Raw genomic sequence first — 17,584 nt, 5'->3', positions numbered from 1 at the left:
GGCCCTATTAGATGACGCGTGACGTTAACTTGGGACCGCTTTCTACACACTGCAGCAGCGACACCTAGCGGTCGTGTGAACTACAGCAGAACCGGTTAGTAGTACCCTGAGCTGAGGAAGATGACAGTCGGTAGGTATAAAGCCTTGGCTGTGTACAAAGATCTGAATCATGCAGTGATTTCTAACCACCTAAACTAAAGTTTCTACATTTTACAGCACGAATATAGATGCCTTAACAAAGTTTTTTCTCTCTCGGGGTGATTTTTCTGGTTATTTTTGTTCTGTACCGGGTCTGTCCTTGGTACTGAAACACTGAGGCACGAAACGTTTTGATAGTGAGTTCAGCACCAAGGACAGTTCTGAACAGAACATTTTTTATAAAACGCTCAAATTTGTTCAACTTTCTTTCCACTTGCTCAACAAAATTTGTTGTATTTCATGCTATAGATAGAGTAAATTATTATCTATGAGATAACCCTTACTGTGCACAGGTAAATATGTACTAGTATATCAAAGAATGTTTAGACTTTAGAACTAGTAGAATACAAGCTCTACATGTTGATTTATTCAATATACAATATACTTGTATGCAAGTTAATTCATTTGTATCCACATTTTTCTGTATATATACTTCTATACTTCCATAGTCTCTTGAGACTGAAGTATGCCAACATAGTTCTAGACCTTAATAGTCAATTGTACGTTTGTGTCAATAAAGTTTGTTAGAAAATAAAGTATCTAGTGCTTCTCCCACAAAAATAAACTCAGCCACCCCACTGTGTGTGTTTGTGTGTTGGTGGTGATATGACACAAAAGACAGTCTCACCATTCTGGATACATATCCTCCTCTGTTTTATTGAGTAAAAATACAAGGATTCGGACTCCACTTGTTACCGTAACCAAAATATACAGATACCGCTCCCACAATGCACCAGGACACTACGCACCGACTCGCATAGGCCATCTACAAAGCTGCACTCCTGGATACAATTACACAGACCTATCTACACGCACAGCAAGAAAACGCTACGCCCCTGAGGCGGCGCCAAAAAAAGTCCTCTAGCTATTTAGCAGACTCAATACCTTCCTTTATTAATATGTCCTCTGAGGTATTTTCTTTCTTTTTTTTTCCTGTTGTCTAGAAACACAGACAAGTGTAACGTGATATACAAAACAGATTTGGGAGAAGTTCTCACGCTATAAAAAGATGTACTTTACACCTTTTCAAGGCCAACCACACTGTACAACACAAAAGCTACAGTTTAAGCTAAAGCAAGTATCCAAAAAAGAGAAACATTCTGAAAGCAGCAGCTTGAATATCATACCTATATCTGTTACATTTTCTAGAGAATAAGACTATACAGTCATGCCTGCATACGCATATAAGGGCCCACCTGGCCATTGTGGCCACATTTGGTGAGCCCTTCCATAATTCTTTTTTAGATGGACCCAGGAATTCTGAACCGTCTCTAGTGGTCACCTGTCTACTGATTACATTTTCTTGAGTGGTCACTACAGCCAGGTTTGACTGTACCCACAGGGTGCATTTCTGTGGCAGATGTAACGTTACATGTAAGGACAACATCAGGGTATATATGTTGTCATGGCAACAAACTAAAAACACATATACAACTGTGTCAACAAGTAGCTACATATATATGAAGGTCTCGTATGATAAAGAAAAAAAAAAGCACTACAAAATCTTCCTGCAACAATAGTGGAACAAACTGTGCATTAAATGTGCATAGTTATACATAATCTGATTTCCCACTTACATTGTACATAAAAGTACTAAGAAAGAAGGTACAGGACCTACATTGTAGTTTGTACCAAATGATAGCATTAGAATTAAACAGACCAAGTTTGAAATAATAATGTCTCATTCTGATGTCTGCCAAGGTACTTAAGGGTGGTCTTGGTTCAGTTTTGAAACTTTTGATTTTAAAATATACTTGGGACTGGGAAACAGCTGTGAAAGAAGTGCAAGAAAAGAAGAGAAAATCCAAGATAACTACAAACATTATTCCCTGACTTGAGTTGTCTTTAAAAAGAGAGAAAAATAGTTCAACTATTGGAATGATCTATTCCCAACACCAGTACTAGTACTGCACATTGTTATTTCAGAATCATTGTGTCGGCACACATTTCTTAACATGATTGTCAATCATAAGAATTCAATCAACCTTGTCCTTGGAATGGACAAGGAAGTACACCCACTAAATTGATAAAATACCCAATATACCTTATGTGCACAATATCTGCCAGCTGTTGACAGCAAAACTAGAACAATTCTATGATCATTACATGATCAAACCTTCTCTAGATACATATTACATATCGCAGGAAATGATTATAACTCATGTGCTGGTTAACATATGAAACAAAAATATGTATAAAATGTACTTGATACCACATACTGATATTCTACAGCAAACTTGTAAACTATAATATTTATCAGTTTTGCAGCAGGTTGGTATAGGTTCTGCAATACCACTTGCTTCCAACAGGGGGCCTTTCTGAGCAACGTTTTGGCTGAGTGCAGTGTTCATGTACATGTATGCCAGTGTCTTTGTAACAGGAAGACATTGAAACAGATAGTGTGCTATGCTAGTTGTCTCACATGTTTTTGTGCATTTGTGTGTGTTCGTGTGTGTATGTATGTATGTATGTATGTGTGTATATACTGTATCAATGTTCATGTGTGTTTCTCTGTTTCGTTTCCAAAAGATAATGTCACTCTACAATTGTCAATCCTTGCACCATTTCCTGTCTATAAACACTGTTGCAGACAACTATCTGGTGCTCAGTAGTCATTAATTCCTGTACCCTACAGCTGCATGAATGCTCCCCAGTCACACAACAGGAATGTGGAGCAATGAGCATGCCGAAAGAACATACAGCGCCTGCATGTAACCCGGATTTTTCATGGTTTTCCTTGGATGTTTGGTCAACATTGAATATTGGTCATCAGAATATTGCCTGTTGCAGATGAAATTTTTTTCCCACACAACATTTGAAAAGTATAGATGGGACATTGTCCGTGAATATGCAAATACAACCTTAAATGAGACCTTCGACCAATGCAGGTTTCAAGCAGGCACAGTATGCTCTGCCAACAAGCTGGAGGAATGTACACCTACACTGCTAACATTTACACCGGGACTTTAACACAGGGTCATATGAAGAGCACTTTTTTTTTTGAGGAGTCACATTTACAAGTTGGAGGACACTGTGTACAGTTTTAATGGTACAAAATACACCGTTAAACCATGTCAGTACAATTCCTTACATCTAAAACAAACAGGTTAAATGTGGCTGAAATACATGATCTAAAGTAAATTAAGTATACTTGGGACATAGATGTACAGAGTATACACACTAACAAAGCTAAAAAATGTTTTCACGTTGTATATCAACTTTTCAGATCTGGTAAGTATAGGGAAAAAAAAGGATGACTGGAATTGTATTGGCATGTCTACTCAGAGACCAACTGTGGTCCCTGTTTCCTCTACACTGGGAACATGTGGAGTCAGGTACAATGGAGATTGCTTTGGTTTTGGCATGAGTGTGCAGGATGTGGCAACAGTTTGGCTCTTTTTAGAAATTTATCTTACACACATGTAAGCACTTTGATCAACTTTGTTTCTGGGCCATGGTATTGAGTTTATTGACATACTTATGGACATGTAGTATACTGAAAGTTGTCCCTTTCCTGTACATACATGTACGCCACCTTAAAAAAAGGGAAAGACAACAATTCCTTTGTAATATCAAATATTACAAATAATGACATTGTGGATAGATTTATACTGGAACTATAATGACAGAATCTACTTTCTTTAAACTATACACATTCCAGATAACAATATTTTTAAATTTTTTCGGAGGGTCACAAACCTCTGCCACAGCCTGCACAGTAAAGGGGCAGTGCAAGGTAGGGTCTCCCACCAAAGTGGGTCTCACACCGCATTGGAGCGGGGGATGCTGGCAGCGCTCTGCGGCCCGGGCTCGTGTGGGGAGAGCGTGGGGACAGCGTTTCTGGCGTACAGCACGCCCTGGTACAGCACGCCGTTCAGTTCGATGCTCACACCAATGGCGTTACTGCTGGACATGTCCAGTATCAGACTTTTGTTGTCAGAATTATCTGGGAGAAGGAGAGAAGCAGAAAAATATATCACAATTTTTTTTTTACTTATCATCACAATTCACAATATTCAAATATTATTATTATTCTGTAAGAAAAAATAATGGAAGTCATATTTCAGATAGTGAGTTCAGCACCAAGGACAGTGCTCAGCAGTGCATGTTTTCAATGTGACATACAGTCCCGCTAACCTATGTGATTATAGATAAGCTAGCTAAGGAATGCATAGTGACCCTCAACTCAACCAACCAACCAACCAACCAACCAACCAACCAACCAACTCACCCAACTCACCCACTGACCCACCCTCTGAAGTTACCCATCCATGTGACTGATATGAGACTTTTCAAGACCCACCTAGTGACCCTATCTTGATGTTAGCAGCGGGCAGCTGGGGGACAGCTATCCTCTGCTGGAGGTGGTGGTGGTGCTGTTCCCGTTCGCGCTGTTCCCGTTCGCGTTGCTGCAGCTCCTGCTGTACCCGCTCCCGTTGCTGCTGCTGCTGCTGCTGCTCTGCTCTCTCTGCAGCAAACATATAGTCTGTAGGGGTTACAACGTGAAGGGATGAAGTGCCAAGTATATTCTTCAGGACAGGTACAGAAATTCAGGAGAAATTCAGAGGAAATGTCATAAAGAGATGAAGGAATATCATTGGTATTTCTACTATCCTATACACATGTTTTTCAAATTATGACTGAAGAAATGCACAGCATTTGTCCTAAACGTACTGCAGCATGCTCATATATATGTTACATGCAATTCAACCATAGAGGAGTGATATACCAAGTCAACTACATCTCTTACACAGGTAGGTAAACCATTTGTGTCATCTGACTCCTCTTACCAAAAAGGAAGAAGAAATAACGAAGAGGACACAACTTCCACCAGTGTATTGACACCAAGCCTGCCAGTATATGTCTCCTCTAAGGCCGTGTTTAATTGAAGTCACCCAAGGAGCTTTACATGTGGTTTACCCGGAGCCGGTTTCAAGTGGCTCCATCTGAACGCTCCAAATCACATTGAAAGTGCCTCGATCCCAAGCCACTTCTAGAGGTGGTTTCCAATCGGTTTTCCTGCATCGCGATTTGCATCTGAACGCAATGTGATTTAACTTCGCCTGGTCATGGATTACGGGGTGATATTTTTTAATTAATATGCAATACCAAATTTTACGTGGCAGCAACTTAAAGACCAGTAATGCTTAAATAAGTGTCCATTCTAGGGCGAGCTTCACCGCCTCTGGCCGGACCACGTCGGCATTCGGCCGAGATACGCTGGGAGGGGGGCATCAGCAAGCAGGTCGTTGACCTCTGACATTAATAACACGCTACCTTGCGTGTTTTCATCAAACAACAATAAATGTAGCTCAAGCGAATTGTGATCGGACACGGCTTCACCAGATGTGAGGAATGTGATTTACCTGAATCGCGCCTTGGATGACTTTACTTAAACACGGCCTAAATCTTAGAATCCTCACTTAAAACTTGTCCTCCCCCCCCCAAAAAAAAGAAAACCAAGACAGCTTGTTTATGCCCACCTGTTACTCTCTCCATGGCAACTGAGAATTTTGCATGGTCGTGAGGGGTTCTACCAACTCTAACCATCAAGCTACTCACGGAACGTATCAAAGAGACCTCCCAAGACCCCCCCCCCCCAAAAAAAAACGGAGGACACAACAACAACAAATGTTTATCCCACCTGTTGCTCTCTCAATGGCGGCTGCCAGTCTCTTGGCCTGGGGTTCACCGTCGGCGAGGGCTTCTCTTCTGAGCTGCTCCAGCGCTGACGTGTGATTGGCCAGGCTGGCGAGCGCGGACACAGGGCTGCCCAGGTGATGGTGGTGGTGTGGGGAGATCACTGCCACCTCGTCATCTGTGGACAGGTAAAGGAGAGGTCACTGAGTTGTCTGTGCTTCTCTTGAAGGAAAAGTGGCTGTCTTAGGAATCCAAAGCGATTTTAGGGCAGTAAAACTGGATTTTCTAAGTCAGATGTCACTTTTTTTATGAGGCAAATTGAATCAAACCTATCCCATACATGTACAAACATGTAACATACTGATATCTATGAGGCAAAACTGTGATATAGCTGATGGAAAACTGTTGCTTGTTTTAATTGTAGGCTGGCTCTAGCTATTCATTGGTGGTACCAAAAAATAAAGGGAAAGTCAGCAGTTATTGTGAATATAAAGCATTATGCTTCCCAAAGGTTTGGAATCTAAGATTTCTTGTGTCTTTGCCAGTAAACTTGTGAGTGTGAGAGAAGACGTACCAGAAGCGCTGTGCGGTGTCCCGTTGCCGGTGGCGAGGAGTCTGGCCTGTGGGGGGATCATGGTGGGCGCCGAGCCATACTGGTACGAGAAGCTGGCACGCCGGCTCTCCCGCCGGTTCCCGTCGATCGCCGCCTGGAGCTCCAGCGGGGAACTCAACTTCTTGGTCTCACATTCGTAAGGGTAGAGGTACTTCATGTATCTGGGGAGGGAACAAAATGGAGGGTTTATGAAAGAAAGAAAGAATGAATAAATGAGGGTTTGAGAAGGTTTATTTGGTAAGAATGAGCAAAAGAATACTTCTAGTTTCAAAACTAAATACATATACTTAATAATTACTAAATAAATTCTCAGTTTGGATACTGGAAATTCCTGCTATGTCAAAATAAGGGACCGTTGATTATTTGTATACATGTAGGTGGACAATATCATGTATGGACAGCAATGCCCTCTGTCCCCTATGAATAGAAATTCATACAGTATGAGTACAACAGAAGTACTTCAAGGTACAGCTGTCTAACACAGAAAATATCATCTGTAAACTTGTCTACAGGCACTGAGTGTATCTAGTCCAGCAGTTAGCAACCCTGGTTTTGGACCTAAAGATTGGGAGTTCGAATCCCAGCTGTTGTCGCTCACCCAACCTGCACACTACTGTAAAGGGCCGGATCCCGGAGTCCTTCATAAGATGAGATGTTAAGCTGTTGTCCATGGCCGTTCATGTATATAACTGATGTCTTTAACTCACAGCATGTTGAAGGGTGTATGGGCATTGTGCAGTATTTCTACAGACACAAAAACATGTTGTTGTTTTTTTCATTTTCCTTCCAGCACATTTGATCTTATTTTCTAGGCCGTGATCTTTGATCTATTATTTTGATTTTCAGTGTGGAGAAAGTTTTATGTGGTGTTACATGAAAAGGGGAGCCATTTGTCAATTTCATGTCAAGCTGTTGTGTGAGAGACAAATAAAAAAACACATGGCACTCTCGCTCTTCTTCTATTGACATATTTTTTTCATGCAGAACCTTTGTCAAATCATTCGTCATCATTTTGATGACAGCGGCTTTCGAATGATTTGAAAGCCTGGGTGTACTATTACCAGATTTTCAAATCATTCGAAAGCCGCTACGATATACTGGACAGTCCAGGGTTGGAAAGCCAACCTGCATATGCAGGTTAGTGCATGGTAAAGCTGGAGTTATGGACTGAGGTATTTCTGATGTTTACCTGCACTCATCCATTTTGATATCACTTTGTAAGAGAGAAGTACAAACTCAACCTAGCAGTCCAGCAATACACAGAACAGATGTGGGAGTAACAAATCGGACAATTTCTTTGGACAACATCTAACATAAAAGCAAACGGGATCAAAAGCTAATACAAGTGCTTTATTGCATAGTGGTAAGTTTTTCCAATAGTTCCTTTTGTGAGTTGGTATTCTGGCTCAACAAAGTCAGCCAGCTTGCACGACAATAAAAAATATATACGCAGAACTCCAATCACGATCGATCAAATCATGGTTCGAACTTGAGGTGAGAAGTGCTTTTTCGAGGGTGACATTGAGGAGAGAGGGAAAACATCTTTAAGGAGGGGAGGTGATATCAATTATACATAGAATTTTATGGGGCTTCCACGGAGGTACATGTGCAGGGCGGGCGGACCCTCTCGCGATCAATGATAGACAATATCGATCGGCAACAGTCTGGTCATGGCTGGCACCTTCGACGAGTTTTAACAAAAGTTTCAGCAAAGAAATGAAAAAAAGAACCTAATAATCTGTGTTTTGGGAAACCTTGAGAGCATTTCTTACGAGAACAGTCTGCTTGAGTGAAGTGTAAAGATTTTGTAGTTCTTCCTTTCTGTTTCCTCTTTTGTCTTCCTGCCCGGCGGTCCACTTGGCAGGGCAAACCCCGGCTCAAATGGCCAATGGGGCAAATTGAATTATGCATACTCTGCCATTAATTTTTAATACAATTACACGCCTATTATTAATGCAATTTAATAAAGGCCACTCGCTGAGATCCCAGAAGTTCTTAATGATGCAAGTTATGAGATTACCGGCCGAATTACGGACACGGCACGATGCAACGCTTCCCGCAAGGGTCAAACGACTTCATTTGGAAATTTTTGAGGCGATTTAATCCAATAAATTCTGGCGAATATTTCGGGTCCACATTAATTTTTCCTGTCATTAGGATCATATTTTGGAGGTGATATGAAGGCTGGGGTGGAAGCTGGGGGTCTTGATCAAGGGACAAGGTCTACTGCCAATTCATCACGGTTATTGAGTGTCTCTGATACGCAGCGCCGCCGGGGCATTAACTTTTTTCCAGGGCCGGCTCTCGAGTGCTTTAATTGCAATTTCAAGTTACTAAAGTCAATGCATAATTGAAAACTATAGATCTGCTCTGATAAACTGACCATGCGTCTTGCCTCGGCCTGCCTCTGACTCATGGAAAACTTTGAAACAACTGAACTTTTTTTCGTTTTTTTTTAGATTGGATGTCATGGTCAAAATGGACTTACAATATTACATGCATATGGTCTAATGAAGGTGACTCAATATTAGAGAACACATGTGAGCAGCCACCACCAAGGACATGGATTTCTAGATACTATTTTGTTATGATCTTGGGGGTTTGAAATATGGTGTTTGTTGTACTTGACAATTTATTCACAAACACTTTGTTTGAATGTGTTATTTTACAATGCACACGAATTTCAAAGGGCATTTTATGAGGTTCAACAATCTGTGTTTTTTAATATTTTCAGTGAAAGTGGGTCTGTTTATAACTTAGACAAGCCATAGAATTTGCCTGGCCATGAGCTCAGAAATATTCAAATACTACTAGAAATCATTGGATAATATGAAACTTATAGGATTATCATATCATACATGCTCCAAGCAAACAAGGTAGTTATTAGGACCATAACATGATATTGCCTTATTTGCTAAAACAATTGGCTATAAGTGATTGTCCTTTTTGAAGCAAATAAATGATCATAGTCTAATCTGCTAGTAGCTAAGTGCAAAAATGTATTTTATATCTTGATGTGTTAAATTAGGGTATAAACCTTACTTGGTGACTGGACATTCAGAGAGAAGTATCTTTAAATCAAGAAGCTGAATTCGTTCCACACAAGACGTAAAATTTCCTTCCGCATTAAGTTCCAAGTACACCCTAACATTAAACCTTGCTCTATCTGCTGGCTGTGCCAAATGTAGTTTAAATCTGGGGCCGCCAGCCCAATGTCGACCATTATATCCTGATCACGACTTTCAAACGCCACCGGACACGAGTGCGGCCGGCGGCTCGGCGGATTAGGACAAAGTTGTACAAGCCCCCGAATCTATTTCCCGCGTGCATCAGGGGGCAAATGGGAATCACTTCAAAAGAATCTTAACCGTCGGTGCCACAGGAATTACGTGGTATCAGCGCAGATACTCCCCGACTTACAAGGAAGACAACTTTGATAAGACACGGGTATTGATCCGGCAGCGCAATTAAGGCTATCTCCCTCTGTAAGGATGGCAAAGTGCTAAATCTGAGTAAATAGTTTAATACTGATGGGGCCTTAATGCCGGGTGTGGATCTTATCTAGAATACAAAGTAAGGTGGCACGTTACTGGCGCCTGCTCACGCCATACAAGTGCTATTAAGTCGATAACTTTTGAGTAATGGTCCGGTTTGCTTCGTCCTAATCTTCATCAACATCGAGAGTTGAGTCCCGCTCCGTGTTGGCTGGGTTGTACAACTGATAGGGGAGGTTAGAACTAGATTCAGGAGGTACATCGTAACTCAGGACTCAAAATACTTTTTTCTGCATACCTGCACTAGTACAGGAAACATTGAAAATTACCTGCACCAGACAAGTTTTACATGTACTACTCAGAAGTTATTACAAAGTATGGATCATAGTAAAAACTGTTTGTGAGAGAAATAATTGCCATTATGGCATTATTTCCTTTTCATTTTGATCATCCAGTTTTGATCATCCATGTACAGTATTTTCTAAATCCATTCATTAACATCAGAGTACTGAGGCCTAGAAATGGACATTTCCAAAGGACAAATTATTAGCTGGATGAACCATGAACACCTTATATAGCACTATGCAAGACAATAAAATTTAGTATTCAAAGCTAGACCTTGAATGAGGATATTTCAAGTCACTGTTGGGACTTGACATTGGACAGTCCAGTAAACTGTAGGTTACATAATGTATACAACTTGTTGCCAATATATTTTCAATGTAACAAATTCTATGGGGTCTGTGGGAAATGGCCACAGGCCATGTTGAATTTCACTGGGAATCGTGATGGAAAGATCCTGACACAGGATGTGATCGAATTCCGATTTGAACTGACTGGGACAATATGGATAGGGAGAAATTAAAGGATTGCTTGACTCAAACAGTGAAAGCTGTGGAAATCTTGTGTTTTATATAATTACAACATATAAGGCCTTGCAAAAAATTATTTCTGATTTCAGAAATAGGGTTAGTACATTTTGGCTGATTCAACAAATACAGTTTGTTTGAAATGCATTAGCTGTTTGCCTGTTGGGAGGGGAAAAATATTTCCCTCAAAAAAAATTGCTTCTACAATGCATGAAATAATGTTTCAGATGGTTTGAAAATTTGCCAATCTGTAGGAAAACAGGTGAGGGTTAAGAAAAAAATGTGACTGAACAATTCACACCTGCAGCTGGTGCTCTTCTTCACATAAGAGTCTCTTTGTGTCTTCCAGGAATGTCAACATCCTTCAGAGGTAATTGCAAGAACATTTTGTAGGAGTCTTAACAGCATACCATCAACATCCTGAATCAGAAGGAGCTGTCCACCTTTGTTAAAATGGTGGTTTTGTTTTGGTGTGTCTGTCTGCGTGCTTTGTGTAGAATTTTGCACTCTTTAACATACAAATACAAGAAATTACAGCTTAAAAATGAAGAAACTGAAGAATGTAGATTATTTCCAATATTACCTGAATCAGTGCAGTTATGCACAAAAAATATTTCGAGCCCTGTTATTTCTATATCACTCTCTTGTTTCCAATCAGCCTTGAGGCTAAAATTTGCAATAAACTTTCATTAAAAAGGCTTGGTTCATTCCGTGCGCCAGCACGGTGTGTTCAGCTTTCTCTCCCATCCCACTCCCACCCTAGGCTACTCCATCCTGGCTATACTGATGTGTGAAATAATAGCCAGCGCAACAGGTGTCTACCATGGGGCAATATATCTCCCCCTATCTCAACCCTGCGTCAATACGGAGGCCATGAGGCTCTGGTCAAATGGAACATGGCTCCGAGCCCCAAATTAAATCAGGCATGGTCTTTGCATCGGCCGGTGATGACCCTATATTAAATCATTGCTTCTTATCAAATATGCTGGGAGATGGTGTTGATATTAGCGGTACAGACCTCGTCTGTTGTAGCTGCCTGCAGGCAGAGAGGAGTCCGAGCAGTTGGGAGGGCAGGCCGAGGTAAAGATGTTGGTTTGTGGCAATCTGTTGGGTAAAGGCCATGTACGATAACTCTTGCAGGTTGTACCTAGCCTGTATACATGTGTGTGTAGTACATAGAGTCCACCATCCGGATCAAGCGTTCTCAGTGTTGAGTGGTATCTGTTTGGGAGGGTAACAGTGAGGGAGGAAGAGGAGGAAGATTTGTGGGGCCTGTCAGTCCTGAAATCCAAGGGAAATTGTAGGTAATCCTTGCGTCTAGATGCCCGTGCAGATATCAAAGGCCAGCCCTCGCTTCTGATCACCGCGCGCAAAAAAGACGAATCCGAGAAACGAAGATTTAGGAGGAGCTATACTGGGACGTGTGTTCGGGGGAAGCCTGGCCGAGACGCCGCTTCCTTGCCCCGAGAATCCCCGCCAAGCGATACAAGTTCAGCCAACATTAAGGAAATCAAGCAAAGGCCAGACTGCTCCTTCAGATATGAGATATGGTGTCGGCGACGTTAAAGTGGGGGAATCCTAAGAAAACGAAGCGGCGTTATCTATCTGCAGGGATCCGGGAGCCTCCTATATGATGGATTATGGTGCCAGGTGTCTGCATCTTTCATTATCTTCTGATCACCCTCCCTAATGCGCCCATATCAGGGCAGGGCAGGCCGGCCAATTGCACTTTGGCTGGGCAATCAAAAGACCATAAGGCAGTCTATCATTTGGGAAAGTTTGTCGGGGGAGATAAGTGCGGGCAGAAGTTTCCAAATTGTCTGTCTAAACACAATTAACCTTATCACTGCCAAAATGCCAGATGAGGGCCCTGCAAGTGCCGCTTGATTTGCCTACTCCAGATCTCTTGCCCCGAACTTCACCAAACGCTAAACCCTCGGCTTAAGACGGGCGCGCTGATGACGGCGCATCTCCCGTCGGCATCTACAACATGTTCATAGGGCCGGTCCCAGTGGCTTAGTCCGAGTGTCTGTGCACTGGCCATGGACAAGTCATGTTGATTATACTTTATAGTACTCAATGGAATGGAGAGTGATGGCCTGGGATTATTGAATATCATCATTCATAATCTGTCAAGATGGGAAACAAACCCCACTTCTGATAATAAATGGTGGATTTATAACTACAATAGTCAACCCTGGAAATCTTGATGTAGCAAGCCTATATGGTGCATGTTTATGGATGGAAGCAAGCTTGGACAAAGACACATGTATACTTACTCTGAGAGCTAACATCAAGGTTATACTCTGACCTGTATCAACTTTATCTGATACACACTCATTTGTCCTTTTGATTGTTACTGTTCAATAATATATACAAATGTACAATAAGGAAATACAAGCTTCATGAAAGTCAGACTTAAATAGTTTGGTCCAGTTAGAGGCAAGATTATATTACATCGAGGAAGAGTTTTGGATGATTAACAAGTCTTGGTTTGATTCACTGTAAATTTTTTTCCGTCAACATTTTGTGCATTTTTTTCTAACATGGTTAGATTGAAAAGCCTTGACCTCATACGTAAGTCTCTGTGGCTCATAGTTAAGTTGTCTATGCACCTCTAGATTGTTTATTGACTTAAAAGTTTTGTTAAAGCCAACCCCCTTCTGGCTGTTTTTTCTTATTCAACATTATTCAACAACAAACATTTATACACTACATCAGAACAGCTCTGAAAGCATGACCTTGGCAGCAAAGCTTTCAACAAGTCCTGAGGATACTGTTTTCCTTAGATACTACAAACGTTAATCCCCATTTTCTTTACCTGTTCCCACGACCCTTTATATGTCAGAATGTCCCCAAGTCCATTACTCGCCCCAAGAATTTGACAATGAAAAGAGTCACTGATTGGCTTCGTAGCCTGCAGGAATGAGAGATGGTATCAGGCCGGGATGCCGAAATCTCTCCCCAACAATGGCCGCATGTTGATGGAACGGCAGGGACACAATGGATTCCCCTCGAAAGTTTATTTTTGATGTGGAAAATATTTCGGTATGAAGGGGGAAGGATAAGTGGTCTGGGATTTGTTCTTTTAGTTGATGACACCTGTGGTTGGAAATGTTGCTTTCTTGTAGTTTGGCTGTTACTGTCACGAAAGGGTTTTTGATATACATATCGTCCATTGAAACACAGTGTCTTACTTTGCAGACTATATAATTCCAGCAAAGGCAAAAAATGTAGCATTTTTCATGTTGAAAATAGCTCCATAGAAAGAGACAAACATGGCAAAGAATCCAAAGAACAAAACATGTCATAGATCAAAACATCCTTGAAAAAGAAGTCTCCCCTGCGAAAAAAAGTAAAGAGCAGTAGCAGTAAACTGTGTGAGTAGAAACACGGAGCCAAGATATCAGACGATCAACAAGATTCCTTCCTGAGGGCCCAATAATCATGGTAGAAACACCTGACAATGTGTACACATATATGTCATACCCAAACATACATAACAATGGACAGACCTTGAATCCGGTCCAAAGTGGGATATCTCAGGGCAGGGCTCCAAATCCTTTTTTTCTGCAGGTGCAGGTAACATTGACAATTACCTGCACCAGACAATTAAATTTACCTGTACCTATCAGAGGTATGGATCATACATACATGCAAAACTGTTTGTATACTTCAGAGGTGGTACCAGTCAATGCAGGAAATAAAAATCCATAGAAACCTACATTTGTGTACAAATTCAGTACATGGACTTGTGCAGGTTAGGTGCAGGTAGACATCAGAAATTCCTGCATATGCAGGTGGTATTTTGAGCCCTGTAGAATCTTGTCAAAAGCGGGGTATCTCAGGGCTGTGTTGACTGTTGGTCTTGAATGTTGGCTATGATTGCAATGTACGGGACCCATCCACCTTGGACAAACCCACCTGACGGCACAAAGACGCTGTTTACTAATGGGTGGTGCCCCTGTTCAAGGTCACAGCACACTATACATCAATTAAGCCCCACCTGTCCTTTCTTCCCTCTTCACTTCACATATCTTAAATACGACTGGCTCAAGTATTTCCCACTCTGAATCGCTTGGCATACAGCGCTGAACAAGGCTGTATTGTGGGCTGAAAAAAATGGTTGTATGTGGTTGGCATATGCTGCAAAATATGCAGAATACCAGGACAGGAATTTAACTTTGTGAAGGCCAGATCAATTTTGCAGGTGTGTCTATCTGTGATGATCTACTGATTTGAATCTCTTTCTCATTAATCATTTGAGTCGGATGACATTCTTATCATGATGGCACAATGCTTTTTAATCTAAAGGTATGGTCATGCCTACATGTATATACAGGAATGCCCCCCCAAGTAATGATTCAAGGAAAGCAAATACCTGTTAGAGAAATGGGTCTAAACTACAAGTGAGATCTGAATAATTATATACTATTACAGATAAAATCAAAGGCCATAGCAGATATCGCCTCAGGAAATAAAAAAACCCTTCTCATTGTCCTGTATTACATGTGGGATAAAAAAACTCTAATGTCATACCTCCTGGGCCATTGCCAAGCAAATATTCAAAAACTGCTTTGCATTATGAGACCTGCCAATCCAAACTGAAGAAGGAAATACTACAAATAGACTGGTATGTTCTTGCCTTTCAACTTAACTGCCATAAAGTGTCACAGTAAATTGATTTCAACTGCCAGACACAGTCGGTCAAGGTACCATGGGCATCTGCTGGGACAAAAAATGGCCTTGTGTCCACGAGGCACAATGAAGTGAAAAGCTGCAGCGGTTTAGCTCACAATACACAACTGGCAATGGTTGCACAAATATGTGGAGATAAATCACAATAGAACACTTTGGACCTTCTACCTGCTGAGGTAGCCTTTTGGCAATAAATTTACAGGTGTCAAAATTGGTGGTTTTGTTGATAGTCATGCATATGTCATACAAAATTCATTTGTTATGTGAGTACAGAAAACATTGTCTTACTCTTAGGTCCTTGATAGCGTTTCTGTCACAACCTGCTTGAAAATCCTACAACATCAAAATTGTACTATGGCCTACTATGAACGTGACCGCACCGTAAGGTTAGCTACGAATTTGCTCACGCCATCTATAGAGTTATTTGTTTGAAAAAGAAACGAATGGTGCGATGTAATCAGGAGGCACGGACATACTGCAGGCCTGTATAAGGACACTTGAGGAGGCCATCAAAATCCACCCTTCATGTTTGTTTAATTCATCCTGGAAACTTCGCTAAAACAGATTCTGCCAGCGAGCAAAACCAGCTGTTGTCAGCACGCAGAATGGTTAACCTTCTTAACCCGGGATCCTCCATCCCAAAATGCCCTAATGGATTGAAATCAGTTAATCAGACCCTTTTTATATACAGAAATCCGGCTTTGTCCCAAGTTCGTTCCCACAAGTAAACATCTGCCAGTGCTGACGTCCGAACTTGAGGCCTTAAGCACGGCCTCGCCGCCCTCCAAAGACGTACAGACAAGAAATATTGTTTAAGTGGGATGAAGCCTGTTAATGTTTGTGGAGTTTAAGCTATAAGAAAGTTTGTCAAATTGGGTTTAGCAGGGACTGTCACCAGTTTGGAGTAAAACCTAAAAGCAGGCAGGACGGGGCAGGCCAGGTCAAACAGCTCCTATCCTGGCAGGGCTGGTTCAGAAAAAGTTTGATGAGACTTGACAGCAGCACTTTTAGGGTCCAGAGTTGTGGCTAGGGCATAATGTCAGATCAAATGTGAAAACTGTTGATATGACCATCCAAACTGACAAAAAAAAATTCAATTAATTTAGATATGGTCTAAAAAATAGTAAAATGAGCAATGTCCTCCCTTGGGCTAACTTTTCACCTTGGGCTAGCATTTTTAAAAGCTCCCTACAGTGGAAGGATTAACACCCTCCCTTTTGCAGATTTCCATCTGATGACAGATGTGTTTCAGAATTGAGTAACAGATAAAGAGCTGAAAAGCAAAGTATAGAAGTTGTTCATTGACATGAATGTTGAATCTTTGCCGATCCCATTAGAGTATAAATATTGCACAGAAAAAAATTCCCCTTCCTTCAACAGCACATTGATCAGATGTGAACAACTACTGCCAGAAAACCTTTTGCTCATTTCCCTCCCCCAATATAAAGCACTACCACGCAGCTGGCTGTCAGTAAGCGGCATGTAGAGGTCAATCCCTGAGTCTCGCCCAAGTCCAGCCCCAAGTTTTCACCATGCTTAACCCTGACTCCTGCCGGCTGTACCAGTAATGGCCTGGAAAATGGATTTAGAGCTGGTGTGGACCATTGCATTAAGTTGTGTGCTGGTCGGTTAGCCCCAGCCCGAATCCGCCGGGTACATGTATTAAAGTATGTACTCCATGTATGGGCAAGGAAACCAATTGAAAGTGGGATCAGCGGGGCTATTGGGTGCAGACATGCATTGAATCCCCAAGCGAATTGAGTTTCACGCCGCGCATTACATGCATTATTCCCAGTGTTTTCGCCCCTCGAAGAAATTCAATTGATGAGTAATTCAGGTAGCAGAACGGCCCCCTGATCTCTTTTGAAGTCTGGCAGGGCCCAAACACACATCCAGGACATCAAGCCCCGAATATTTTGATAGAAATCAAGAGGCTGAAAGAAGTGCTGAAACAGGGGCAGGCGGGTCAAATATATTGGATTACGGCTATTAGCTGATCAGTGCAAATGCATCTGATTCCCCTAACTAAAATGATGCCAAGCGTGGCATGAACTGGCCCGAATGTAGGGGGC

At 41.6% G+C, this 17,584-nt stretch overlaps 1 protein-coding gene across 5 annotated transcripts in view; it reads right to left on the bottom strand.

Moving 5' to 3' along the window:
• Positions 1-828: 828 nt before the first annotated feature.
• LOC109464432 (AT-rich interactive domain-containing protein 3A-like) overlaps positions 829-17,584 on the bottom strand; it is a 46,523-nt gene continuing 29,767 nt past the window's right edge. For 4 of the 5 annotated variants that reach the window (XM_019761413.1, XM_019761417.1, XM_019761412.1 and 1 more), the window contains 4 exons: positions 6,413-6,612; positions 5,843-6,016; positions 4,502-4,684; positions 829-4,144 (listed from right to left, as the gene is read on the bottom strand). In XM_019761413.1, the coding sequence (XP_019616972.1) occupies positions 3,960-4,144; positions 4,502-4,684; positions 5,843-6,016; positions 6,413-6,612 (742 nt within the window). In that variant the 3' untranslated portion in view covers positions 829-3,959. The remainder of the gene's footprint in view (positions 4,145-4,501; positions 4,685-5,842; positions 6,017-6,412; positions 6,613-17,584) is intronic. The other variant, XM_019761416.1, reaches the window with a different exon arrangement.

Source organism: Branchiostoma belcheri, unplaced genomic scaffold, assembly GCF_001625305.1.
Source record: "Branchiostoma belcheri isolate BF01 breed outbred unplaced genomic scaffold, Haploidv18h27 scaffold138, whole genome shotgun sequence".
NCBI classification, from domain to species: domain Eukaryota; kingdom Metazoa; phylum Chordata; class Leptocardii; order Amphioxiformes; family Branchiostomatidae; genus Branchiostoma; species Branchiostoma belcheri.
The sequence above is the reverse complement of the archived record's forward strand: the minus strand, read 5'-3'. Positions and strand labels throughout refer to the sequence as shown.